Here is a 26,016-nt window from a genome sequence, read left to right on the forward strand (position 1 = left end):
AGTGTGAATGACCCTTTTTTCTTCAACATTTGTGTATGAATTGTAGTGGAAAGGGGTAATAAATATCAGCATGTCTGCACTCCAGGGGCGGAAGGAGTATTTTTTTTTTTTCTTTCCAATCTTGATTTAAAATTCATTTGGAACCAAGGATGTATTCAGAGTATTAAAGACATTCTTCCTTCAAAGCCAATTTTGGTGAGGTATTCTAGTCCTTCTGAAGTGTCTTTGAACTATGTGAAATGCATTTCAGTACTGTAAGTGTTCACTAATCTCATCCTTTTGTGGCAGACGTATGTTCCATATCGAGATAGTAAAATGACAAGAATCCTTCAAGATTCGCTAGGTGGCAACTGCAGAACCACCATAGTAATTTGTTGTTCTCCATCATCATACAATGAATCTGAAACTAAATCTACACTCCTATTTGGTCAAAGGTTAGTTAATAAAAGTTTGAAAGGTTTTTCAGAAACAAAGTTTGTGAAAAGTATTGGTGGGAGGAGAGTGCTTAAAATCAAAAGCAAAATCACATTAAATTGTTTTTTCTAAATGAACTGGATACCTCACTAATCTTTAGTAATCTGGTAATATGGGGTAATCCACACCTCATTATGGGGGTAATCCACACCTTCATAGTAAAAAGTTCTCCTTTTCTGGTCCTTTGTTTCTAATATATGTAAGTCTGTCACTTTTGTGAAATTATGTAGGTTCTGAGGAAATAAACATTTTATTGACTAATTACTGAAAGTATTTATATTGAATACTAAAGCAAAATCAGTGTAATGTAGTTGTAGCCTGTTCTGTTAGAACTTTCAACCAGAAATTCTGAGGTAATTGTTATCATTGAGCAGTTTCTAAGTTGAATCAGCATCAAGGAGGAGCAGTGTGGCTCACTGGAAAGAGTCTGGGCTTGGGAGTCAGAGGTCATGGGTTTGAATCCCGTCTCTGCCACTTGTCAGCTGTGTGGCTCTGGGCAAGTCACTCAACTTCTGTGCCTCAGTTACCTCATCTGTAAAATGGGGATTAACTGTGAGCCTCATGTGGGACAACCTGATTACCCTGTATCTACCCCAGCGCTTAGAACAGTGCTCTGCACATAGTAAGTGCTTAACAAATACCAACATTATTATTATTATTACCTTTGTCTCATAGCATTCAGGCCAAAGTAAAATGTGAATTAACATGTTACTATTGATTACTGACTTTAGTTATTCATGGGGGGAGTAACCATTGTATATCATTTGAAATTATTTAACCTGGTTTGTCTGTATTCTGTCTTTGATTGTCCTCCCCACCCTGTCTTCCATATTATTTTTCATAGAGCCAAGACAATTAAGAATACAGTTTGTGTCAATGTTGAGCTAACTGCTGAACAGTGGAAGAAGAAATATGAAAAAGAAAAAGAAAAAAACAAGACATTACGTAACACTATTCAGTGGCTTGAGAATGAACTTAATCGCTGGCGCAATGGTAACAGTATTCAACTTTGTACTTTATTTCAGAGATTGGCTAAATTAGCCATTTACAAGGTATATAATTCTAATATACAAAAAGGCTGAGAGTGATGATCACTTCTTTCCATTTCTCTATATTTTGGGTGCTGCATCATATCAGAACCCTGCAGATCAAACAGAATAAGAATGGCCTTAAAATAAAAGGGAGCACAAAAAAAAACAAAAGGAGGCAAATTAGTGGATAAAGGAAATCAAAGTTCAAATTTAGCCCCCCTGCTAAACTCTGAATTTTATGACTTTTTCACAATCATAATAATATTTAACCTAACACTTCTGTTCCTTGCCAGCAGAGAAATAAGGTAGTTGTGGTTTTTTATTGTATATCTCACCTAGTGTGGAGAGTAGTCCATTGAGACAGTTGGTGTTTTGGAGTGGAGCAGAACAAGATTGGTACATAGTAACAGTGCAATTAACACATTTTGAGAAACAGCTGCTGTCTGATAGAAAACAACTGAGTTTGTTTCCCCACACAGAAACAGTCATGTCCCCATTTATAAGAGTGCTGCCTAGGCCAGGTTTTCCCAATCTGTCCCCAGTTCTGGTCTACACCCATTTGAGCCGAGGCCCATTGGAGAATGAAGAACAGAGAGGGCCAAAAGGAGTTCCAGGCTGTACTAGCACAAGTACACACCTATGCATGTGAGATGATCCTTGAAGACGAGGAGAGACTCGAACTAGCAGTCTGTAAAAATTCACTGGCCAATACCGGTGCCTTTATGGCGTATCTGCTTCAGCCCTCTCCCTTCCTCACCCCTCAGATTGTAGAAAATGAGGGGTGCTCAGGCCTGCCTGAAGCTGATCAAACTGAGTGTCCGTGCTGTGACAGGTGGTGAAAGGCAAGGGGAACATCTCTCCCACCCCCAATCCCTCCTTCTTCAGTGAAAAGTTGTAGTCATTATTTTGCCTCACACAGTCCAGAAGCCAGTCATCCACAAAACCCATTTGGTTATTTCCTTGTTAAAAAAAAATGTACATTTTCTTAGGTATATGGTCAAGTAGTTATTTGGATGGATGAATTCCAGTGTTAAGTTTTCTAATTTGAGAAATCCATAGGGAAGATTAACTCTTTAAGTTTATAGTTTTTAAAATACTTCTAGTACCACTATAAATGTTTTTCTGATACTGTGTCATTCCATTCTCTGATTTAAGGGGAGACTGTGCCAGTTGATGAACAGTTTGACAAAGAAAAAGCCAACTTGGAAGCTTTTGCAGCAGATAAGGATATTTCTGTTATTAATGATAAGCCAACAGCTACGATTGGAGTAACTGGGAATTTTACTGATGCTGAGAGAAGGAAATGTGAAGAAGAAATTGCTAAATTGTATAAGCAACTTGATGATAAGGTAGTTTAGCTTTGCCCATTCAACTTTATAATCTGTTTGCATTTTGTATGCCATCTAAATGGTGGATTATATCAATCAGAATTAGTGTTTGTAGACTTTTTAGGCATCTTCCTGCTCATTCAAGTTGCTCCTAGGACTGGTTAATATAATTTCTCGTGCAAAAACATATGAAGGTGGAGAAAACATTCTAATGCATCAGATCTGCTTATTCTTTGATGAGTGTTCAGAGAGGAGGAAATCAGACCGAAGGTGCATTCTATTTCTCAAAAATAGATAAAACCCACCAATGGTGTATAAGCACTCTGTGACCAGGAAAAGCAGTGATAGGAGGATCTGTGAAGCTACTCATAAAAGTTTAAGCAGTGGTGCCACTGTTGAATCAGACTCAATGTTTTATTCAATCTAGAATTCTCTCTCTGTGTGACCACAGGAAGCATTTATTATATAGGGTAGGAAACAGAAGGAGAGAATTGATTTTGGGTGAAATATGAGAGAGGAGCTGAGGAGTTCAGAAATGTGTGTAATGTGTTAATTTTGACTTTGAGTTGTTTCCAGAATATGTTTGGGCTGTGGCAGTGAATGAAAATTGATTAAAGCTTGTGACATTTGTATAACACAGTAACAATTATTACTTTCATCTATCAAACTACATATGTTAGGTACATAGTTAAAATGGTACATTTTAGCGATTTAAGAAATCACTACCATTAATTGTAAGCTTCTTGTGGGCAGGGAACATGTTTACCAACTCGTTATATGGTACTCTCCCAAGGGCTTGGTACAACACTGCCCTCAATAAATGCTCAAATACTACTGACTGTGAAATATTTTCTAATATTAACATTTTAAAGAAGTGGCACCAATTCAGTGTTTAAAAGAAGAGGCAAACTAAATTTATGCAATTTGGGGTTTTTGCTGTTCGATACTTTACATTTTTATAAGAATTTAGTCAAAACAAGAATTTATTCCTTGATATGAAGTTTAAAAAAGAATATATTTTGGCCGCTTCTTACTGGGTTTTATTTCTTTTCCAATCTGTTTAATTTTAGAATACAGTTGGTGTGGCAAGTGTGAAGTGTACAGTTGTTGCTCTTTATTTGAAGCATTTTGTAACTATTTGTGTTTAAATTCTAGGATGAAGAAATTAATCAGCAAAGTCAGTTAGTAGAGAAGCTAAAGACCCAGATGTTGGATCAGGAAGAGGCAAGTAGATTACTATTACTACTTAGTAGATTTTCCTACTTCCTGAGAAGTTTAAATTTGTCTTTCACCTAAAATAAGTATATTGAAGATGGAGGTACTGATCAGATAAAATATTAAAATATCAAGTTGATGATCAGTAGTATGTACCAAAAGGCTTATTCTTGGATTCTTCATCAGAAAACGTTTTGAGTGCACTTTGTATGCCCAGCCTGATGCTGAGGGACTTGAGAGAGTATAGACGACACCCATGTTATCCGTTAGTAAGTTTTCACAGACAACCATAAACATATATTGTTCTGTGAACACCCCAGAAGTCCTTTATATCCATACAAGAACATGAACTTGATGACTGGCTTTCCATTCATCTCTGAAAGTAAGTGCTGGGGGACAAATGCTTTGGGGAAACGTCACTTTTTCCATGGTCCGTTTTGTCAGCTCTGTCAACCTGGCACTTACCCTGCCCCCAGAGTAAGAGAACTCAAACTCTGCATATGAAAGTAAGTATTTATTGTTTTAACCTAGGTGCTGACACCAACTTTAAAGTCACTTTTGAATAGTTACTTAGTCGTTTATTTACTATTGCCTGCCTTAGATTGCCAACCACGAGCTAGGATTTTCCTTTGCCATGCTATTTCTAAAGGGAGAAAGGAAAAAGGCAGGGAGTATAGGGCACATGCTAATTCCAAAGCAGCAGCTCCCCTCCCACCACTTACCTAAGACTTCTGTCTTGTGATATTTCTATTGCTGCTCTGTTTTCTTTGGTCACCTGTACTTGGTACCAAATAAGGGCAAAGATGGATAGGGAGAGTGACACAGGTACTAGTTGACATTGAGGATCAGGAGACAGAGAGATAGGTGGCGAAGATAGTATCCCACAAAATCCTGGGACCAGAGGAATAAGCGGTAACATCTGTGAATGGATTGCTACTCCTACTAGCCTTGGAGGACAGGTCTGTGTATTTGAACCATAAAGCATCACTCAAATGTGGTTGACACATAAATAATTTTGACATAAATAATTTTTGATGATGAATGATAGAGAAATGTCATATCTTTATTTGGCAAGACAAAGCGTCCTGTTTAGGATGTAAGGGGAAAGCATCCAAGACACTTGAACTTGTGCTGAAGAAATTCATTCACTCTTGTCCTTAGTTATAACAAATTTGGTAAAAGTGGACTCTCTTCTGATCATTGTAGCTATTGGCATCGACAAGAAGGGACCAAGATAATATGCAAGCTGAGTTGAATCGCCTCCAGGCCGAAAATGATGCCTCAAAGGAAGAAGTGAAAGAAGTGTTACAGGCTCTTGAGGAACTTGCTGTCAACTATGATCAGAAATCTCAGGAAGTCGAAGACAAGGCCAAGGAATATGAGCTGCTTAGTGATGAACTCAATCAGAAATCGGTAGGATTTTGAGGAAGTATTTTTCAAATGCTTTGGTTCTCTGTCTCCTTCCCCATCTATATTCCTCTTATAATTGTAAACATGAAAGCATCCATCCTTCTGTTGGGTTAACATAGTGGCTTGATCGTGAACACTACATTCTGGGGGGGAAAAATTGGCTACGTTTCTTGCTGGTGACAAGAAAATTTAAAAAATCCTTATATGGAAGGTTAAGGGGTTCAAGCTTTAATTCAAAACATAATTTAGTAATTAAGAAATTTTGATTCCTGCACATACACATAGTGGAATACATCTACTTCACATATCATTCATTGAAATTTCTAAAATTGCTCTTTGGTACAAAGACAATACTGCTGCCAGTAAGATTGTATCCATTTGTCTCATTAGAAGTGAATCTTTCCACCCTATGTCCATTAAAATCATTTGTGCTTCTTCTCTGACCTCTTGTCATTTGGTGTATGCATTGTTCATGCACCCATGCTTAAGAGCAGTAAGGTAATGCATATCACTAACAGAATATGCACTTGAGTTGTTGGTAAAGCTTTGGCAACAATTTGCCCAGAGACGATGTACTCTTTCACCGATCCCTCTGAGCTCAGAATCGTGTGTTGCAAGATGGTTGTCAGGGATAATGATGGATGTAGTATGTGGTTATGGAAAAGTATGTCTCTTATGCTGCATTGGTAGCATTGTGCCCTCATGCATTTCATTAGACATTGCTGGGAGTGACAGTCAAAGTGGCTCTGTAAGGGGCTAGGGATGGTATTTTCCCTTGGACAAAGAAAAAATGCGAAATGAAAACCAATCAAAAAATAGTTGCTGTTCCTACAACCCAGTGCTCCTATTAGAAGGTGTATGACAATTGTAGGTATAGGAGTGGGATAGAAAAGGTTGACACCCTACACTACACTAGCTAGCTAGGAGCAATGGAACTGTGTTTTCCCAGAAGCACCCTTTTTTGCATCAGGCCAAAAGAAGAAATTGATTTCAACTCTAATACTGCCTGATTTGGTTGTACAGTATTGTTGTGAGATATTAACTTCCAATTTACAAAATACTGGCCATTTCTATATATGTGTATACACACACAAATCCTTCATATCAAATGTCACTGGTGAAATGTGCACGCTATTTCTTCATGCATAGCATATAAAATGTGCTGCAGTTTATTCTTCTTGGAAATTTGTATAGTAATTCCAACTTAATTTTGCACATTTTAGTTTGATTTGACAAAATATTGGAGTGCTTTAGAATGAAATGTCTGTTTCCCCCTTAGAAAAATTCTGGTTTTAACTCCTATGGTTTTCTTTTGTAATTTTAAATGTACCTGCCCAAAGGTACCTTCTCACCACATCCACTTGCTTTTCTTGAGTACTTTGATTTAAATAACTATGTAACCAGTTGTAAAAAAATATATATAGTTAATATTTCTTAGAGGGCTATTTAGCCATTCTGTAATAAATTTTAGAGTATTTACAAAGTGGGATTAGTCCAGCACAGGTCCAAAAGAAAGCCAGAAAATTCCTGGTTCTAAAATACTGTTTAAATGATTGTTTTTAAATTATTTTTTTATTAGGCAACTTTAGCCAGTATAGATGCTGAACTTCAGAAACTGAAAGAAATGACTAATCACCAGAAAAAACGGGCAACAGAGATGATGGCATCTTTATTGAAAGACCTTGCTGAAATTGGAATTGCTGTAGGAAATAATGATGTAAAGGTAAATATAGTGGCTGTCGGTACACCTTCACAACATTTTTAGAATCCTGTTTTTCTCATTCCAAACTGCTACCAAACTGATACAAGCACTTATCATATCTCACCTTAATTGCTGCATCAACCTCCTTGCTGACCTCCCTGTGCCAGTGTCTCCCCACTCCAATCCCTACTTCACTTTGCTGCCCAGATCATTTTTCTTGGAGAGGTGGTGGGGAGGCATTCAGGACATCTTCCCCACTCCTTAAAAACTTTCAATGGTTGCCAGTCATATCTACATTTTTTTTAATGGTGCTTAACTGCTTACTATGTGTCAGGCACTCATCTAAGTCCTGGGGTAGGTACAGGTTAATCAGGTTAGGGACAGTCCCTGTCCCATGTGGGGCTCACATTCTACATTGGAGGGAGAACAGGTATTTAATCACCATTTTACTGTTGAGGGATCTGAGGCACTGATAAGCTAAATTATTTGCCCAAGGTTACACAGAAAACACTTGGCAGATGTGGGATTAGATCCCAGGTCCTCTGACTCCCAGGCCTGTGCTCTTTTTGGTAGGACATGCTGCTTCTCTTTTTCTGCATCAAACAGAAACCATTGGCTTTCAGACACTCAGTCTGAAAGCTCTTTCCCTCCTTCCTTGCCTCACTGATCTCCTACTACAACATGGTATACACACTTACTCCTCTTAACATGAACCTACTCACTGTATCTTGATTTCCTCTATCTCATCATTGACCCCTTGCCCAAGTCCCCCCCTCTGGCTTGTAACTCTCCCCCCCTTCATATTTGACACAGCACCACTCTCCCCACCTTCAAAGCCATCCTAAAATCATATCTTCCTCACTTCCCCTACTTACTCTCCCCTCTGTATTGCCTAGGCACTCGGAGCTGTACCATTTAAGCACTTGTTATCCAATCTATCCTCATCGTCCAAAACACTTGTGTGATTTTCCTTATACCCTGCCCTTTCCCTTATCTCTAATGTATTTTATTACATTTCCCCCTTAGTCTCTAAGCTACTTGGGGACATGTCTAACCCTGTTGTATTGCACTCTTCCAAGTGCCTAGAGCACAGCAAGGGCTCAAATACCATCTGTTGATTGGTCTCATATTCTGTTTTTCAACATGAAGAGTTAAATGTCTTGCTCACTTGTGCTTCCCTATATGAATTTCATTCTGCTTTTTTCTCACAGCAACCTGAAGGAACTGGCATGATAGATGAAGAGTTCACTGTTGCAAGACTGTACATTAGCAAAATGAAATCAGAAGTGAAAACAATGGTAAAACGTTGTAAACAACTAGAAGGGACACAGACTGAGAGCAATAAAAAGATGGAAGAAAATGAAAAGGAACTCGCAGCATGTCAGCTTCGGATCTCACAGGTACAAATTTTATATTACAACATCCGTTTTCTAATGTTTAACAGGCCAAAGTTTGAGTTTCCAGTAACTTTTGTTGAAAAGCTAGAGAGGAAAAATGGCAAAGTAGTTATACAGATTGATTTATTTTCTACATTCTCTCCAGTTGAATGAAGTGCAGCAATGTTATTTAGTGAACATATGCACTATATGTTCATTTTGGGAGTTCTAGATTTTTAGGGCTGAATGCTATTGCTTGAGAACAACGATAAACGGTTTACTGCTTCAGCAGACCTAAAATGAGCTGACAGGTTTCAGGTCCTTGTCAGGTATTGTGCTCTGTTTCTCCAAAGAGGGAAAAAAATTGTTCTTATTTTATATTCTTAGTGTATGCCTGACAAACCTAGCTGTCAAATAATATATGAAGCTGTGATAAATATTGAGTTTGGCTTTATAAGAGTGTTTCCAAGTGGTTTGAATTAAATTAACGCATAATTTAGGATGAGGAATGCAAGAATATTCTCTTTGAAGAAAAAGTAAATTAGCCAGTAAAAAGACTACATGGAATAGGGAAAAAATAAAGCTTTGGGAATCATAATGGGTTGCAAACTAAGCATAGGCCAGCAGTGTTGCACACTTACAGAAAAGTAAATAGTGTGTGCATTCATGAGAATATTGAGCTCAGTTCTCCAGTGTATGGCTTCTAAGGTCCAGTAATGTGTCCTTGGGTGTCACAAAGAAGAGATGAAGGGCTCTTTTTCTTCTTTTCCTTCATTTTCTTTTTGGAGTGTGTGCTAGCCAATATTACTTCTCTCTCCCCCGTCAAGAGGGCTTTTGAACTATAATTTTAAAGGAGGTGCAGCGTAGCAGAAATTCTGCTGCTTTGTTGTTGGCAGTGGCACATATCATAAATCATCGCCAGCCCTGCGAGCATAAATCTGCTCTACCCCAATACAGTGAGGAGACAGGGTGACCATAAGGTTTCTAAAGTAGAGTTGTACAAGGAATAAGAGCAAATAGGAACAGTTGGAGAGAAACAGTGTCCCTTTTGTTCTAGATATCAGTATAGTAGGGAGTAGCTGAATTCAGTTTCAGTAAAGAAGGGGGTTTGGGGACAGCAGTAATCCTCCAGTAACAGCCTATAACCTGATTCTACAGTTTTATTTCTCTGAAACATTTCCTTCTGCCTTATTTCCAGAACTTGGCAAAAGATTCCTAAAAAGTACTGAAGCATTTTTGTGGGTGTTCCACATGTGGACATAAATATTTGGTTCTGTTTCCTAAAAGGTTTCATTCCCATCTAATCCTTTGTTCCATTTGGGGTTAGAAATATGGCTAATTTCAGTTTAACTTTAGGAAAATAGCACATCGCTCTGTTACTCCTCGGCCCTTTGGATTTCCCCCTCTTATCATATCTGGCCATGTGACATTGTTATCACCCTAAAATCAATAATAATAACATTTCTACTAACTTTCATGGCTGGATTAGATAATTTTTTGAAAAGATAAATTGTCAGAACATTTTAAGGCACTGCTTAGCAGCCAGGGATTGAATCAAATTGGCAGTGATAATAATAATAATAATAATGTTGGTATTTGTTAAGCGCTTACTATGTGCCGAGCACTGTTCTAAGCGCTGGGGTAGACACAGGGGAATCAGGTTGTCCCATGTGGGGCTCACAGTCTTAATCCCCATTTTACAGATGAGGGAACTGAGGCACCGAGAAGTTAAGTGACTTGCCCAAAGTCGGTGATAAGTGGAATACAATCATTTGAATTTCCATTATGTTGAAATTACATAAAAGCTTCATATTTAAATCAGTTTTATTAGTAATCCTTGCCTTATGTTTTCCCAAGTGATAAAATGGGGCTACAGAGTTTGAGATCCCAAAGAAAGAGAGCACAGTTTGCTTTGTACTTTGCCAATTTAAAAAAATTGGGGCGTAATAGCCACTCAAAGGTATGTTAAATCTGTCTCTTGTCTCCATCCCCTCCCCCCCCAGACTGTGAGTTCATTGTGATCAGAGATTGTCACTCTTTACTGCTGTATTGTACTTTCCCAAGCGCTTAGTACAGTGCTCTGTACACAGTAAATGCTTAATAAATACCAATGAATGAAGGTAGTGGTATACATATACACTGTACATATGAAATATCTGATTTTATCTCAGCCTATTGCCAATAGAGGGGATGTATTCAGCCTAGGCTAGTCATTATATTATAAATTATAGAACTCTAAGGATTTAATAAAAATTTTCAAGTAATTTTTTGCACTTATTTTACAGTGAAAAGGAAAAATGAAGTAGGTTCTTTCTTGGCTTTTGAGTAGTTTTTTGTTTGGTTTCTTAGATGACTTTTTTAAGTAGCTGTTCATATACAATTCTGACTTCTTCCAAGTTGTTTGGATATACTGGCAATGATAATACTATCTTGAATATATGTAGTGCTTTTTCATTAACTTTTGTCTTCATACAGTCGTAGGAGTCAGGGAGAAACAAGGGGAAAGCAGCATGGCCTAGTGGAAAGAGCACAGGCATGGGAGTCAGGACTTGGGTTCTAATCCTGGCTCCTCCCCTTGTCTCCGGTGTGATCTTGGGCAAGTCACTTGACTTCTCCATGTCTACCTCATCTGTAAGAATGGGGATTAAGACTGTGAGCCCCATGTGGGACAGGGAATGGACCCAACTTGATTGTCTTGCATCTACACAAGTGCTTAGTACAGTGCCTGGCACATAGTAAATGCCTAACAAATACTGTAAAACAAAATAAAACCCCAAAAAAACAAGTAGCAACAGTAAGAATAGTATTAACAATAGTGGTATCTGTCAAGCACTTATGTGCCAGCACAGTAGTGCCAAGGCTAGACACGAGATAATGAGGTTGGGCACAGTTCCTGTCCCACATAAGGCTCACAGTCTGAGGGAAGGAGAACAGGTATTCCCAATTTTACAGTTGAGGAAACTGAGGCACGGAGAAGGTAAGCGACTTGCCCAAGAGCACATAGGCAGAGGCAGAGTCAGGTCCCAGGTCCTCTGACTTAAGACCTGAGCTCTTTCCATTTGATCATACTGCTTCTCTAGTATAATATTTTCTTATTTTACAGAGGTGGAAACTGAGGAACAAAGAAAAGTGATTTGTCTAAGGTCACACAGGTCACTGTCAGAGCTGGAAACTTGAATCCAGGCTCACTTTCTTTCATACTGCCTCTTGGTGGTATTTCTGGGCCACCACTAGGACTCCCAAGAACTGTTCCTGAGTTTAGGTATTAGAAATTTGCTCTGTCCTCCAAATGTTGCCTGTCTTAAGGACACCATTAGTGGCAAGCTGGATAGAGCAGAATAGCAATTCAGCTGCCTACATAGGAAAGTCAAAAAACAAGAGTATATCCATTAGGGCTTATTACTTGTTTTATAGAGGTCAGGATGAGAAGCTGTAGGCTGTAAACCTGAGACTTTGGGTAAGAATATTATTAGATAGATTTGAATGTATTCAGATGGGCTTTTTTTCTTTACTCTTTTTACACTTCTAACTTTGTGGATTTCATGTTTTGTCTCTGATAGCATGAAGCAAAAATCAAGTCCTTGACTGAATACCTGCAGAATGTAGAACAGAAGAAAAGGCAGCTGGAGGAGTCTGTTGACTCCCTTAATGAAGAGTTAGTTCAGCTTCGAGCCCAGGGTATGGAATACTTTTCAGATGTGCCCCATTTTCCGTATTATATGCAAAGTCTTTTGAATTAAAAGCATTTTCCCTTTTTCTCTTCTCCTGTAATCCCTATCCTGTCTCCAAACAGAGAAAGTTCATGAAATGGAAAAGGAGCACTTGAATAAAGTTCAGACTGCAAATGAAGTCAAGGCAAGTTCATTTTTGGGTTGCATCCTTATATATTTTGTGCTGTTATTTATTTTTGACCAACCCGTTAAGGAAAATTGTCTTAATCTTTTTTAGCAAGCTGTTGAACAACAGATACAAAATCACAGAGAAACCCATCAAAAACAAATTAGCAGCCTGAGGGATGAAGTTGATGCGAAAGAGAAACTTATTACTAACCTTCAAGAGTAAGTGATTTTTTTTTTCTACATTGCCTTAAAACTGTAGTTCCCTGAGTCTTCATTAAGAGATCATGGGTAATGCCTGGGCAGGAATCTGGGATCTATGCATTTGAACAACTTAATTTTGAATGGTTAAGTGTTTTTCTAGCTTTATTTTAGTAAATAAAATTAACAATCCCTCTTCTGCCTTCAGGTTAATAGTTCTGGTCAACTTTTTTTTTTTTTGGACTAGGTATTCCTTCCTTATACAGAGGTATTGAGGGTTTTTTTTCTTAAGTATTAACCTCCAGAGGGTTAACCTCCTTCTACATGGAATAGTGTCAATTTCAGCAATGCAGAATTCTGTCTTAAACTCCATATTTGTTTAATTCTTTATTAGTCTTTAAATCATTTTTTTGAATGTAATAATTCAGATCCATGTGTTTGCCTACATTTGTACATTTCAGGATAAAATGAGTTCATTTATTTTGTAAAAAACTGAAAACTTCCCATTTTGACACTAAGAAAATTAAATTCTTCTGTCCAATATACTAAAAGCATTGAACACATTTTCATACTAATCTTTCTCTTTTTCAGCCAAAATCAGAAAATGATACTGGAGCAGGAACGCTTGAGAGTTGAGCATGAGAAATTAAAAGCTACAGATCAAGAAAAAAGCAGGAAATTGCATGAACTTACGTAAGTGAGAGTTTCTGACAAAGCCCAAATTTGAGAGAGTTTCTGTTGAGGCCCAGTTTGAGATTCTCGGTTTTGTTATTAAGCGATAGAGCATACCTGAATCTCTTTTACATTTATTTTTGCACTGTATTAGATGAACTTTTGTGGATTTTTTTTAAACTTTGATTCTCTTATAAAGTGCTCCAGATATTAATCCTCCTTGTACGGCAAAACTGGCGATAATCTTTCTTCTACCTGACAAAAGCAGGAACAATAACTTATGTGGTATTTTTGGGTACCAAATGAAGATTTAAGTCCTTGATATCACTCTCTTTAAGCTGTTTTTGCCACAATTACCTAAAGTCTCATGATACTAAAGAACTGTGGCTATCTGCTGTATTTAAATTTGATTTTTTTTCTCAATCCCAATGGAGGATTCTTTTGTATGGTATTTGTTAAGCACTTTCTATGTCAAAACAGTCACTGTTCTAAGCAATGGGGTAGATACTAGCTAATCAGGTTGGACACAGTCCATGTCCCACATAAGGCTCACAAGTCTTATCCCCATGAGGTAAACTGAGGCACAGAAAAGTTAAGTGATTTGTCTGAGGTCACATGACAGACAAGGGGTGGAACTGGGATTAGAATCCAAGACCCTCTGATTCCCAGGCCTGTGCTCTATCCACTGTACCACATTGCTTAGACAAAAGCTACTTTAATATCTTCAGGTGATTTTGCTAAACACTTAGGGATCTGTTGAACAAATAATTCCTTTGTACTTAGCTCTCTCTTTTTACTAATTTTACTAATAACACTTTGTAAATTTTGTAAAGGTCTTTCCTCATCTCTACCCCACTCCTTCCACAACCTGTCATTTCTATATCATTTAAAGCACTTGGATATTAACACCAAGTCTGTCTCCCCATCTAGACTGTAAACTTGTGGACAGGGAATATGTTGTTTTGTTGTACTCTCCCAAGCACATAGTGTAGTGCCGTGCACACAGCACTCAATAAATTTGAATGATCATATAACAGTCTTAATGACTTAGATTTTCAGAGATTGTAGTAGCTACTGTGTTTATTGAGCACTCACTTGGTACAGTGTACTGTATTAGGTGTTTGGGAAGTTCAGAATAGCAAAGTGTGTAGCATGTTCTGTGCTCACAAGGAACTTACATTTGAATGAAGGTAAAAATTTCATTGCACCATATGCAAACTTCTAAACTGTATTGAAATCATTTGAGTTACTTGTTCACTAAAAATGTCTAAACAAACAAGTACTTTTTCTTCATATGTTTAGGGTTATGCAGGACAGACGGGAACAAGCAAGGCAAGACTTAAAGGGTTTGGAGGAGACTGTGGTAAGCAGTCCTTAAAAACTTAACTTTTTTTCCACTCTTAAGAATTTGAAAGTTTGAACATCAGCAATATTCTTGTTTTAATTTGTAGGCAAAAGAACTTCAGACCCTGCACAATCTTCGGAAGCTGTTTGTCCAAGATCTGGCTACCAGAGTTAAGAAGGTAATATATAGTGTCTTTGAAATAAACTTTGTCTTAAATATTGATAAATGCAATTTTTCAACTAATTTATCTTTAGTTTCATGAATGTATAGATAAATGTTTTATTTCTTTACTCAGAGTGCTGAGATTGATTCTGATGATACAGGAGGCAGTGCAGCCCAAAAACAAAAGATATCCTTTCTTGAGAATAACCTTGAACAGCTCACAAAAGTGCACAAGCAGGTAACAGAACTGAAAATTAGATTTTTAAAAATATTATGATAGTAATGTTATTTTATGCTTTTTGAGGGTAATGCATTTTTATGTTTTTTTTAAAAAACATAAATACAACTTACAGAGAAGTTTAATGTCTGTTACTCATAGGCAGCATCAAAAAGATTTCCTTTTAAAGAGGTACTAGTTCTTTTTTTAGCCAACATTTGAAGAGTAAATTATGTCAATCTTAATCTCCTAAAATAGTGTGTTAGGCCATATAGATAAAGAAAATCAAGACCAATGTGCTTTTGATTCTCTCCCTCATGACATTCTCATTATCTAAACTTGGAAAGGATTCTGCTGACCTATTTTAGGAAGGGTGGACAGTTAGTTTGAAGGTCACAACCAAAGTGTGATGGTCAGTGGTTTTATTTCAAAAGTATGGGGTATTATAACCATTGGGATTGGCCCTGGCTGCAAAAAGAACTGGAGAACATGATCTCCAACATTTTGTAAGACAAGAATAAAATTCAAAGTGACCTAGATTAATTGGAAACTGCTTACAAAACCAGGATTAAATTAAATAAGGATAAATGCAGGGTTACACTCTTAGAGACAGAAAGTAAATAATACCAATAGAGAATAGGAACAGAAAAAAAATCTGGAGCTTATAGTTGCCTAAAATCTGAATATGTCAGGATTGTTATTTTAAAGCTAAAATGCTACTGGAAAATATTATGTTCAGTTTTGTTCACTACATTCAAAATATGTGAGGGAAATGGGTGGTTAAAATGTGAGGGTTTAGAAATGGGTGGTTAAAAATTATTAAAAATATGGGGACAGTATTTAAAGGAAAGGTTAAAAGAATTAGTAGTTCTTCTCCAAGTCTGCTGAAAACAGAAGAAGATGTAATGTGCTAAAATTAAAGCAAGAGAAGTTTTTTGTTTGGCCATTCTAAAAAATGTTTGGTTTTCGGAAAGTGATGGTCTTCTGAGGCAGTTTCTGGAAGAGTAGCTAACTGGTATCCTGGGTACTTTAGTTTTTTTTTTGTTAAGGGGGACTTATTGAGATGATTGCTACTTGTTTTCGTTTACCTGAAAACTATGGTAAAGCTTTTCCCCAAATACAGGAAATGTTTTCAAGAATGGAACAATTCATCTTATTTTACTTTACTAATCCCCAGTTGGTACGTGATAATGCAGATCTTCGTTGTGAGCTCCCTAAACTGGAGAAGCGACTTAGAGCTACAGCTGAACGAGTTAAAGCTTTGGAGTCTGCACTGAAAGAAGCCAAAGAAAATGCATCTCGTGATCGTAAACGGTATCAACAAGAAGTAGATCGTATTAAGGAAGCAGTCCGATCCAAGAATATGGCCAGAAGAGGACATTCTGCCCAAATTGGTAGGTATTAGAATTTTTTAAAGATGCCTAATTGACAAGGCCTGGTCTGTTTGAATAGGAGAGGATTAATCATGTTTTCACTTAGAGTATTTACTAAGAGAATTTTCTTTTGAAAATTAGGCATTTGAAAGTTTCACCTCTTTGTGTCCTAGTGTTAACTAATTGTAACTAGTAAAAGTATATAGAGGACCATTTATTTTCAGCAGAAACTGATTTCCACTGAAAAACTGAAGTCAAATTCAAATTATCATAGCCTGTGATTTTTTGCTTTTAGGCTTGCCTTAGGGTGGTCTGATAAAGCAGAATGTTTTTTGATATTAAAAACATTTATCTGATCCCTTTTCTAACCATGGAGTAAATAGTAATATAGTTTCCGAAGTTAAAGTTGAGGTTTCTTTTCTTGGTAAGATACCATTTAAGCCTTTTTTTAGGGTGACTTTTCCTTTTGGAACAAGAGCATGACTTTAACTGCATGGCAGTTTCACCTTTAAAGGTATTCTAAAAAAAAACAAGCCCCTGTGAAATCTTTTTCTCCTGTACAGGCCTACTGCACGTATTCCTGAGTGTAACTCACAGATAAACATCTAGAAGATAGTCATAGAACATTTAATGAAAGGGCAGATTAACAATTGAATAACAATATTGTTAGGTTTGAGCAGTTTTAAGTTATATTGAGCGGTCTATAGACTACCTGTAAAATCTATAAAGAAAAAAATGATCAAGTGTTATGTGCTCTTCTAAAATCATTCTTGTCTTCATTTAGCTAAGCCTATCCGTCCAGGGCAACATCCAGCTGCTTCTCCAACTCATCCAAGTGCAATTCGTGGAGGAGGTGCATTTACTCAGAATAGCCAGCCTGTTGCTGTGCGCGGTGGAGGAGGCAGACAAGACAAAGTGTAAGCATTTTTTTTTTCCATGGCTTGTGATTTTTGTAATGTGCAACATGCTCTTTAACACTTAGATAGAACAACCGTCCTGACTAAAGCACAGCCTCTTAAATTAGTGGCTTAAGAATTTTTTTCTGTGGGTGTTAGCGAGGAGGGAGAAGGGAAGCCAAGGTAGAATGGTTGTCATTAAGATTTTTCCAGTAGTTATATCATAGCCATAAAATGACTCTTTCTAGACTGGTTAGATCAAATAATTGAATGGTGATTTGACTGTTTTATGTGACTACTAATTGCTAAACACTCTTATAACTGAAATAGTTATAAAAATAAATCTTGACTTTAGTGGAGCAACATGAAGAAAAGCTGGAGGTTGGTTAAAGCTCTCAAGACCTAATAGTCCCAGCTCTTCTAAAAAGTGGGTAGCTATCATACAAACTGCACTACTCTCAGGTTTTACATAAGGGAATTACTTTTGAGATGCTGGTTTTTTTTTAAACTTTAATTCGACTCAATTTATAAATTAAAACAACAACCCCAGCAAGATTGACAACCCCATAACCAGTCTTTCAACTGAGAGGTTAAATTGACAGCATAATTGCTCTTGCCCAAATCAGCTAATTCACTTTCTGTCTCCAGTTTGGGAGTTTGCACCATCAATTGGAAATGTCTTGCTTTCTGTAAGGGGAATTAAAACAGAGAATTGGTGTGAGGGTGGTTTTTCCTGTTTACAGGCCCAGATTGTATTTGTGGCAATATGAGCCACAAAATGTTCAAACTTGAATCCTTTAATCTTAACAGTTTTTTCAGATATGTTCATTCTTCCTCCTTCCTAGCCCTTACCTTACCATTGCACAAACCGAAGTATTTGTTCATTTTGGTGAAGAACATTTCTGGGTTATTATAGCAATATGATAAAGCATATTGTAAATTCTTATTTTTAGTAAATGCTTAAAATCTGGTTGAGGTACATCATCTCTGGTGTTCTCCTCTGGTATCTTCTAAATTTCTAATTCCACATCTCTTTGCTCTGGAGAATTGAGATCTCCTTAATTTTAAATGGCAGAAAGGCAGAAAGACTGAGCCATTTTTGTGTTCTCATGAACCTCAGGGTGAAGGAGAAGCAGCTTACAGGATAGTGGTGTAGTTTAAGCCAGTATATAGCCCTTTTGCATGATGCAGGCTACTGTGATGTGGGAGCCCAAAGACCAGTTGTCCTCTAATGCTTCTCTCTGAGCAACAAAGAAATGCAGTACCCAAGACAACTCTGTACTGTCCAGAGTAGTGGTAACCTGTCTGCTCCTCCATCTTTCCACATCCCCAGATAGTCCGTCCTCTCCATATTTTTAGAAATTAGGTGAATGAGTAACAAGAAGAAATATTACACTCTGGTCACTCTGCTAGACACTTCAAAGGTGTATTTTGTAGGTTTATATATATTTAACTTTCCAGAATGTAAATATCTCTTGTTGTATAATTTTCTCCCTTAGAAGCATTAGTAATTAATCCCTCCAGTGACTCTTAGTGAAATCCCCATAGGTCCTTTTCCAGAACTTTCTAGTAATTTGTATAGCATCTTCTGTTTTATTGATAGTATCCTGAATATATTCAGGGCTTTATTTCACTAGTGCTTAAACATTACTTAGCTCACTTTGTCTTCACAACAGTAAGGCAAGCCAACTAATCCTGTGCATATTTTAGAGTTGAGTAATAATAATAATGGTGGTATTTAAGTGCCTTCTATGTGCAAAGCACTGTTCTAAGCGCTGGGAGTATACAAGGTGATTAGGTTGTCCCACGTGGGGCTCACAGTTTTCATCCCCATTTTACAGATGAGGTAACTGGGGCACAAAGGAGTGAAGTGACTTGCCCAAAGTCACACAGCTGGCAAGCGGCGGAGTCGGAATTAGAACCCATGACCTCTGGCTCCCAAGCCCGGGCTCTTTGTACTGGGCCACGCTGCTTCTCGTGTAAACTGAGGCAGAGTGCTCAAGTAATTTGCCCAAGGACAGACTGCAGGCCAATGAGAGGCCTGAGACCAGAACCAGGTCCTCTGACTCCCAGCACCACACAATTTCCACTAGACCACAAGTGATGCGCAAATGTTTGGGATCTTCAGATAATTGACAGGTTTGAGGCACCTATTGGGTATCTTGGATTTAGTCTGTCATTAATAGCTCTTAATTAGTTATTTGAATGTGTGGTATAAACCATTTCTGCTTTTTTGATAAAATAAAGGGGGGTAATATGAAAGTAAATATGAAAAGAATAGAATAAGCCGTAGAGACTGATAACCAATCTTGAAAATAGTCTTTTCAATAAAATTCATGTGTTAATTTTCTCTACGTTGACCGTGTGTAAACTTGGGAAAGAGATATGCCCATAGTCTTTAAGTAGAGCTCATCCTAGTAATACTGAGGAATGCAGTGACTGCTAACTTGAATATTGAACTCTAAAATGTAATGACAGCACTTTGGCCACCCGAGGGAGGTAGCTGTCTTGTTCCTCAATTATTTTAGCTTTGGTAGCGAAAGTTTTGAAAATTTGAATCTTTTCTATATTTATTTGACTATCTGCTGCCTGTAGGATAGATCATTCATTAGTGGTTTCCATGGTAAAGCAGGGTTAGTAATTGTTACCCAACTAAATCTCTGATAGTTGAGAATTAAATGGTAGTGCTTATTACAAAGTAAGGTGCCATAGTCAAAGGGGAAATATTCAGGGACTGATTATTTGATTTGTCAATGTTCATATTCTTTACTATTATCCCTTCTGCTTTTTCACTGCCTTTTGTCAACTGCACCTCTCATTAACACCTCTTCACACAATTAACAGTACAGTTGGTTCCTGAACACTGCATCTTAGAGTGGAACCAATTTTATCAAAGGAACTGTGAGAATTTTATCAGAGGACTGGGGGATTGGTACTGGCTACTCAATTATGAGCAGTAGAGCTATAGTCATGTGTTTTGTATTATCAGAGAAATGCTACAAAGGGGTAACTATTCAAAAGTAAAATGGATGTATCAGGACCCCGTCCTGACTTCAGCCAGCAATCACGTCCCACCTTCTTTCACTTTCTCCCCTCATCGAAGTTTTAAAAGTGTTTCCCCACTTGCCTGTGCCTCCCCAGATCTGTCACTTCCCTCTCCCCTGCTCCTCCTCCTCCCCCTCCCTCCACTTAGTCCCAAATCTGCCATTCTTGAAATCACCCCCAGAGACTCTTCTATTCAAGTCTCCTTTGCAGCTTTCTTTTCCCTGCTTCCCCTGGGACTGCCAGAGCCTCAGGGTCTGGGACCGATTATTATGGGGAGGAGGCTTGGGAAGAGATTACTGCCTTGGCCCGCCTTTCTCCCCCCCCCCCCCCCCCCCAAGCCAGGGAAGGGGCCGGCTTGGCTGTTAAGTACTTTCTGAACAGGGTTGTTTTTTGTTTTCTTTTTTTTTAATTCCAAAAGCAGGCCCCCCGGGAGAAAAGAACTAGGGATGCAGGGAGTCTGCAGAGTTGTTGGAGGGCAGGTTCGGGGCCATGGGGAAACATTTTTTGTGGGAGGAGAAATGGGTGGAATGTAAGAGGGGGTGACAGCAGGAGAGGCCATAAGGAATGGTTGGGGTTGGCTAGAGGGTGGGGTTACTGGATCATCAGGTGGAGTTTCCAAGGTGGTTTAAAAGTGCTCCTTACTCCAGTGAAATATTTTAAAATAAACAGTTAATAGTTAAAAGGCTCACCTTCTAAAGTCAACCAGATGTATTCAGCTGAAATGGTAATTTAAAAACTTTGGAATTATCATTTGCCCTAAATCGAAGCATAATAAATTGAGAACGGCCTGTAAGAGAAATGGATCAACAGGCTAACAGTTGACTCAAGTCAATTTTGCCATTTAGCTTTGATAAAAGCCTTTAGCTGCTGATGTTTGTATAGGTGGGGGTGTTAATCTGTGGGCTTCATCCTTATCTTCCTTACCAAGATAATCATGTATTAACTATGGTTGTGGGTATCTTTTTCCCTTTTTCAGCTGCTGAAAAGTTATATGCATTATGAAGAGGATGGGATATCAACAGAGCGTCATTCCATGACCACACTCTTTCCCTCTGGGGATTGTAGGATTGTTACTTTCCCCCCTTTTTTTTCCTTTGAAAATGTATAAATTATATCTGGCCTGTACAGCTGTTTCCTTCCCTCTCTCCCATTCCACCTTGCAAATTCTGCTAATTGATTCCCAACCCAACTAGAGTGCAATTTTGGCATCTTGGAAAATGACAGTAACTTAAAGTGTAGCTAAATTAATTACACGGTTTGTCTTTCATGTCTTAAATTTAGTCTGCACTGTGCCAAGTTGAATGTACATTACAGGTTAAAAGAAACTTAAATTTAAAATTCGTAGTTTTATTTGTGGACATTTTCTTGTCTTAAGGAACATGTAACAATATTGAAGCATAGATTTAATGTTTTATGTTTTACCACTTTAATTATAACACTACTTATCCAACTGTATGGATCAGGGCAGCACTGTACATTAAAGTTCCTGAAATGACAGGGTAAAAATGGATTTGTGTAGTGTCTGGAGTTGCTTCTGACAACTGTCTTGGGCACTGAAATATTGAAACTATAGAACTAGGGATTTTAATTTGAACAAGGCTGCTTCATTTTTTTAAATTAAATGCCTGCTAATAGGTAACTTGAGTTAAGTACTATACAATAACAAGAGTAAACCTAAGTTTACATGTGATAAATTTTTTTTGGCAAATGAACATTTTGTCCTGTTTGATTCTGTACACAGCATAGCTTGAGGTTGAAAAATCCTGCTTCATTCTGATGAGCCTGCTAGTGACACAAGAATTGACAAATGGTTATTTATCATCTTTAGTGCCGTGACCTAAGAAGGTGTAGATTAGACTTTTTTCCCATTATAAGTAATGAACTGGTTGATTCTGAATTTAGCCTTTTGATAATGAGAAATGCAAGAACAGTATAGCTAATGAAATATGGACAAAGTAGACTTCAGTACATCTTATTTGGAAATTTATGGAGTGTGTTTTAGAGATCTGCTACAGTAAATCACACACTGTAATTTATTCTTGTCAAGGCTAGAAATATTGAAATGTCACTCCAGATATCGTAAGTGAGCCAGTTTTTTCCTCATTTGTAAAAGTAAATAAGTACATCATTGGGGTAGAAGATTGTTGTTGCATTTTAGTCCATCATCATATAATTAGTTGTAAACTTTTATCCATTATTCCCAATACTTTCTCAGATTGAAATGTCACCTGTTTAAGTAATATCATCAATATGAAAAAGAGGGGGTCCATTTTGTTCTTTGTTTTTTTAGCAGTGGAGTTCTGAGAGTGGATTTGGGAGACTATTAGTTTAGACAGTGTGACATTCTATATTAAGATCTCGTTGGCAAATAGCTTTTTTAAAAAAATTTTTATATGAAATTAAGTAGTTGCATTATGATATAAGGAATCAGTCTGAAGTTTGGGGCCCTAATTGGCTTATTTTTCTATTTCCTGCTGTAATTTCCACTTTTATAATAGTTTTGGTTTGAAGGCTGAATTATTTATTTATTTTCATTGAAAGCCAGAAGTCCTTGTTGTTGCAGGTCTTCAGTAATTGTGTTGATAATAGGACTGACAAAAGCACTCCAAACTAAGATGAAATCCATGTTCAGCAAGACAGATGTAGGGTGATTTACTAAGAAAATGATGCAGCATTTCTGATAAACTGGGTTCACTAAAAGGAAACATCTTTAACCATTAGCTGCATGTACACAGGTCCTTGTATTTTTACGTTAGCTCAAAAACTGGCTTCCTTGAAAATATACATAAATGAAGCAGAATTTTTTCTCTTATCTGTATATGGTAGTTTCATTCCTGTAAGTAATGTATCACGGGTATTGGTGCTGAACATTGCCGTGTAATAAATTGTAACTAGCATGTAGCTCAAAATGTATAATGTTTCCTTTTTATAGCTAAAGATTTTCTTTGAACGTTTTACAAAGTTTACCAAGACTTGCATCTTAAATTTTTCAAAGAAACTGCTGTTTGGTTCTACTACAGTAGGCCATTTAAACAGGACAATTAGTGTTTGTAAATGAAAATCTTCAATCTGTTAAAGAATGTTAAATGCAAAGCTATTTCAATTTGCAATCTCCATTTTTTTTGCGTAGTTTTTATTTTTATTTTCCTCTGAATCGTACTGTTGGTTTAGAAGAGAAGCTCTCGTGAAATAAAAGAATAATATTTATTCATGGTGATCAACTAAATTATTTTCATAATTTAAGAATACTGACTCGCTACTGTGTGTAACTCTAAATTTGACATGAGATGACAGAGAAGAGTCTACCTGTGGAATATGGAAACTTTAATTTTCAGTGTATGGTGATGCATTTAAAAATAATTGGTTTGGGGAAGACGCCATATAGGTTTAACTTACTTGCATGCTGTAAATGTATTTGTGTTTAAATAAAGAGGAAAAAAAGTCAAATTTAGTGGAACTTTATTAAGAAATTGAATAGAGTAGAAAAATGTGGTAATGGTTAAATAATGCTTGCTTTACATTTTCTTGAAGTAAGACATTTGAAAAGGAAGATTTGCAATGTAAAATGTGAGCAATCCCAAATAAGTCATTGCTTTTAAACACTGACAAAATACTATTAGTTTGATTCAATCAATGTTTTTTATTGAGTGTTTACTTTGTAGAGAGCACTGCTCTCAGCATGGGAGAGTATAATGTAAAATAGTTGGTAGACATATTCTGTGAACTTGCAGAAGACAGTTTATTACCTTAGATACATTATAACACTAGATGGAAAGTTATGCACCCCGTTTGTCTTAATTAAAACTGTCTTTCTAGCTCTTCAACTCCCTTGACCGGTCCTTGAAAACCAACCTCTTTCAGTAGCTTCAAACTGGAACTCCAGCACCTACCTGGCTGACAGGATCACACTGCTAAGTAACTGACAAAGGATGGGGCCTCTGATATGTTCCCTGTAACTTTTATCTCCTGGAGACGTGGTGCCACGTTAAACTCATGTACAAAGAACTAGTGGGTTTCATGTAGCTTTTATAGTATTTTTAGATTTTATCAATGAGAGTATTCTGTGAGAGCAACTCTGCTATTTTGGAAGGAAACCTGGAAGTATCTTGGCACGGAACTGTCTCCTGAAGACCCGGCATTTTTGTTACAGGCCAATTTTCTGTCTCCTTAGTCTGCCCTGAAATTTTCTGGAATACACTATGGGAAAGGCTGAAAAGGGATATTAATTTTTCATAAACTAAAGATTTTAGCCAAGTTTTGCATGTTACAGTATTTCATGCCATATAAGGAGATTTTTCAGTAATATGTGAGTTCATATTATAGAATAATCTCTAGTCAAACATCAGTCAATCTGTAGTATTTTTTTGAGGACCTGTTGTGTGCAGAACAGTATACTAAGCACTTGGGGAAGTACAGTAGGATTAATAGTAATTCCTGCCGTCAAGGAGTTTATTATCCGGCGGGGCAGGCAGACCCTAAAACAAATTGCAGGAGGAAGAACTCCTTTCTTCCAGTTCTGTTATTACATGATTTGGACTTAATGTAGTGAAAGAATTAGAGAACAATATTCCCACAACAGGAGCCTAATTCTGCTCCAACACAACAGATCCACACGTTCGTGCAAGTAGATTGAGTACTGTTGGTCAAGGTGTGATGTTGCCAATGCTTCTCACTGCTGCCTTAGCTCTGCCGTTCCATTCCACAAGAACTTTGGCTTTTGCAACTTTAGCAGTAAGGAGCGAAGACATAAAGTAATAATGGTGGCCATAGCAATAATAGAAGAATTTGTATCAAAATCTTAATCTTGAGTAGCTTTGAATCATCTGCCCCAACCCTACTTTTCTCATTGTCAGTTTATTTTCATGTAGTCTTCCCATCAAATGGGCCTCTTCAAGAGCACAATCTCCACCTTATGTTGATTTATTGTTATATTGTACTTTCCCAAGTGCTTTGCACAAAAGAAGTGCTCAGTAAATAGGATTGAATGAGTTAGAGGAACCCATATATGCCCTTAAAGGGGTGTACACATGTGTGTGTGTGGGGGGGGGTGTGTGTCCCATTTCACAGTGGACTTATGCCACCAGGGTCCACTAACTACCCCAGAAATTTGCACTCTGCCGTTTCGATTGAGTATTTTCAATTTTCTATAGAAGTTATAGCTTGAATCTTTAATCTTTGTCGATGGATCCGTCTTACTTAATTAGTCCTAGTTAAGTGGTCAAGCATATTACTTTGGGACTGGTATGAAGCAGCATAGCCTAGTGAAAAGCGCACAGGCCTGGGAGTCAGAGGACCTGGGTTCTAATCCCAGCTCTGCCAAATGCTTTCTGTCTGATCTTGGGCAAGCCACTTCTCTGGGCTTCCTACTTAGACTGTGAGCCCCATGTGGGACATGGACTGTTTTCAACTTGATTAGGTTGTTTCTACGCCAGTGCTTAGGAAAGTGCCTGGCACATTGGAAGCATTTAACAAATAGCATTAAAAAAAAAGTTGGGAACCCATGTGGCACAGTAATGGGCAGTGCTGGTTTCTGCCACCATGGCCAGGTGGCATAAGTAGCCATGAGGGGTGGTTCTTCAAATGGACCCATCCAAATTTCCATTTTCCAATGAATGCACATGAGACAGTTCTTGCTAGGAAGAGTTTCTTTCTGACCTGCCAAGTAGAATAGAGCTTAAACGTTTTGCAGGGGGAGGAGAAAAGAGTTCTGCAACAGCAGCAAAACCACTCTTC

General features: G+C 37.6%; 1 protein-coding gene across 1 annotated transcript in view; it reads left to right on the top strand.

The window, feature by feature from the left end:
• Positions 1-23,730, top strand: part of KIF5B (kinesin family member 5B) — a 45,352-nt gene extending 21,622 nt beyond the window's left edge. The window contains exons 10-26 of the mRNA XM_001508079.5: positions 289-434; positions 1,319-1,467; positions 2,661-2,854; positions 3,989-4,057; positions 5,255-5,461; positions 7,038-7,181; positions 8,372-8,560; positions 12,097-12,214; positions 12,330-12,391; positions 12,485-12,594; positions 13,165-13,266; positions 14,548-14,608; positions 14,697-14,768; positions 14,886-14,990; positions 16,147-16,363; positions 17,127-17,259; positions 21,260-23,730. Of these exons, the coding sequence (XP_001508129.2) occupies positions 289-434; positions 1,319-1,467; positions 2,661-2,854; positions 3,989-4,057; positions 5,255-5,461; positions 7,038-7,181; positions 8,372-8,560; positions 12,097-12,214; positions 12,330-12,391; positions 12,485-12,594; positions 13,165-13,266; positions 14,548-14,608; positions 14,697-14,768; positions 14,886-14,990; positions 16,147-16,363; positions 17,127-17,259; positions 21,260-21,266 (2,085 nt within the window). The 3' untranslated portion in view covers positions 21,267-23,730. The remainder of the gene's footprint in view (positions 1-288; positions 435-1,318; positions 1,468-2,660; positions 2,855-3,988; positions 4,058-5,254; positions 5,462-7,037; positions 7,182-8,371; positions 8,561-12,096; positions 12,215-12,329; positions 12,392-12,484; positions 12,595-13,164; positions 13,267-14,547; positions 14,609-14,696; positions 14,769-14,885; positions 14,991-16,146; positions 16,364-17,126; positions 17,260-21,259) is intronic.
• Positions 23,731-26,016: the final 2,286 nt, after the last annotated feature.

This window comes from Ornithorhynchus anatinus, chromosome 13 (genome assembly GCF_004115215.2).
Source record: "Ornithorhynchus anatinus isolate Pmale09 chromosome 13, mOrnAna1.pri.v4, whole genome shotgun sequence".
Lineage (NCBI taxonomy): Eukaryota > Metazoa > Chordata > Mammalia > Monotremata > Ornithorhynchidae > Ornithorhynchus > Ornithorhynchus anatinus.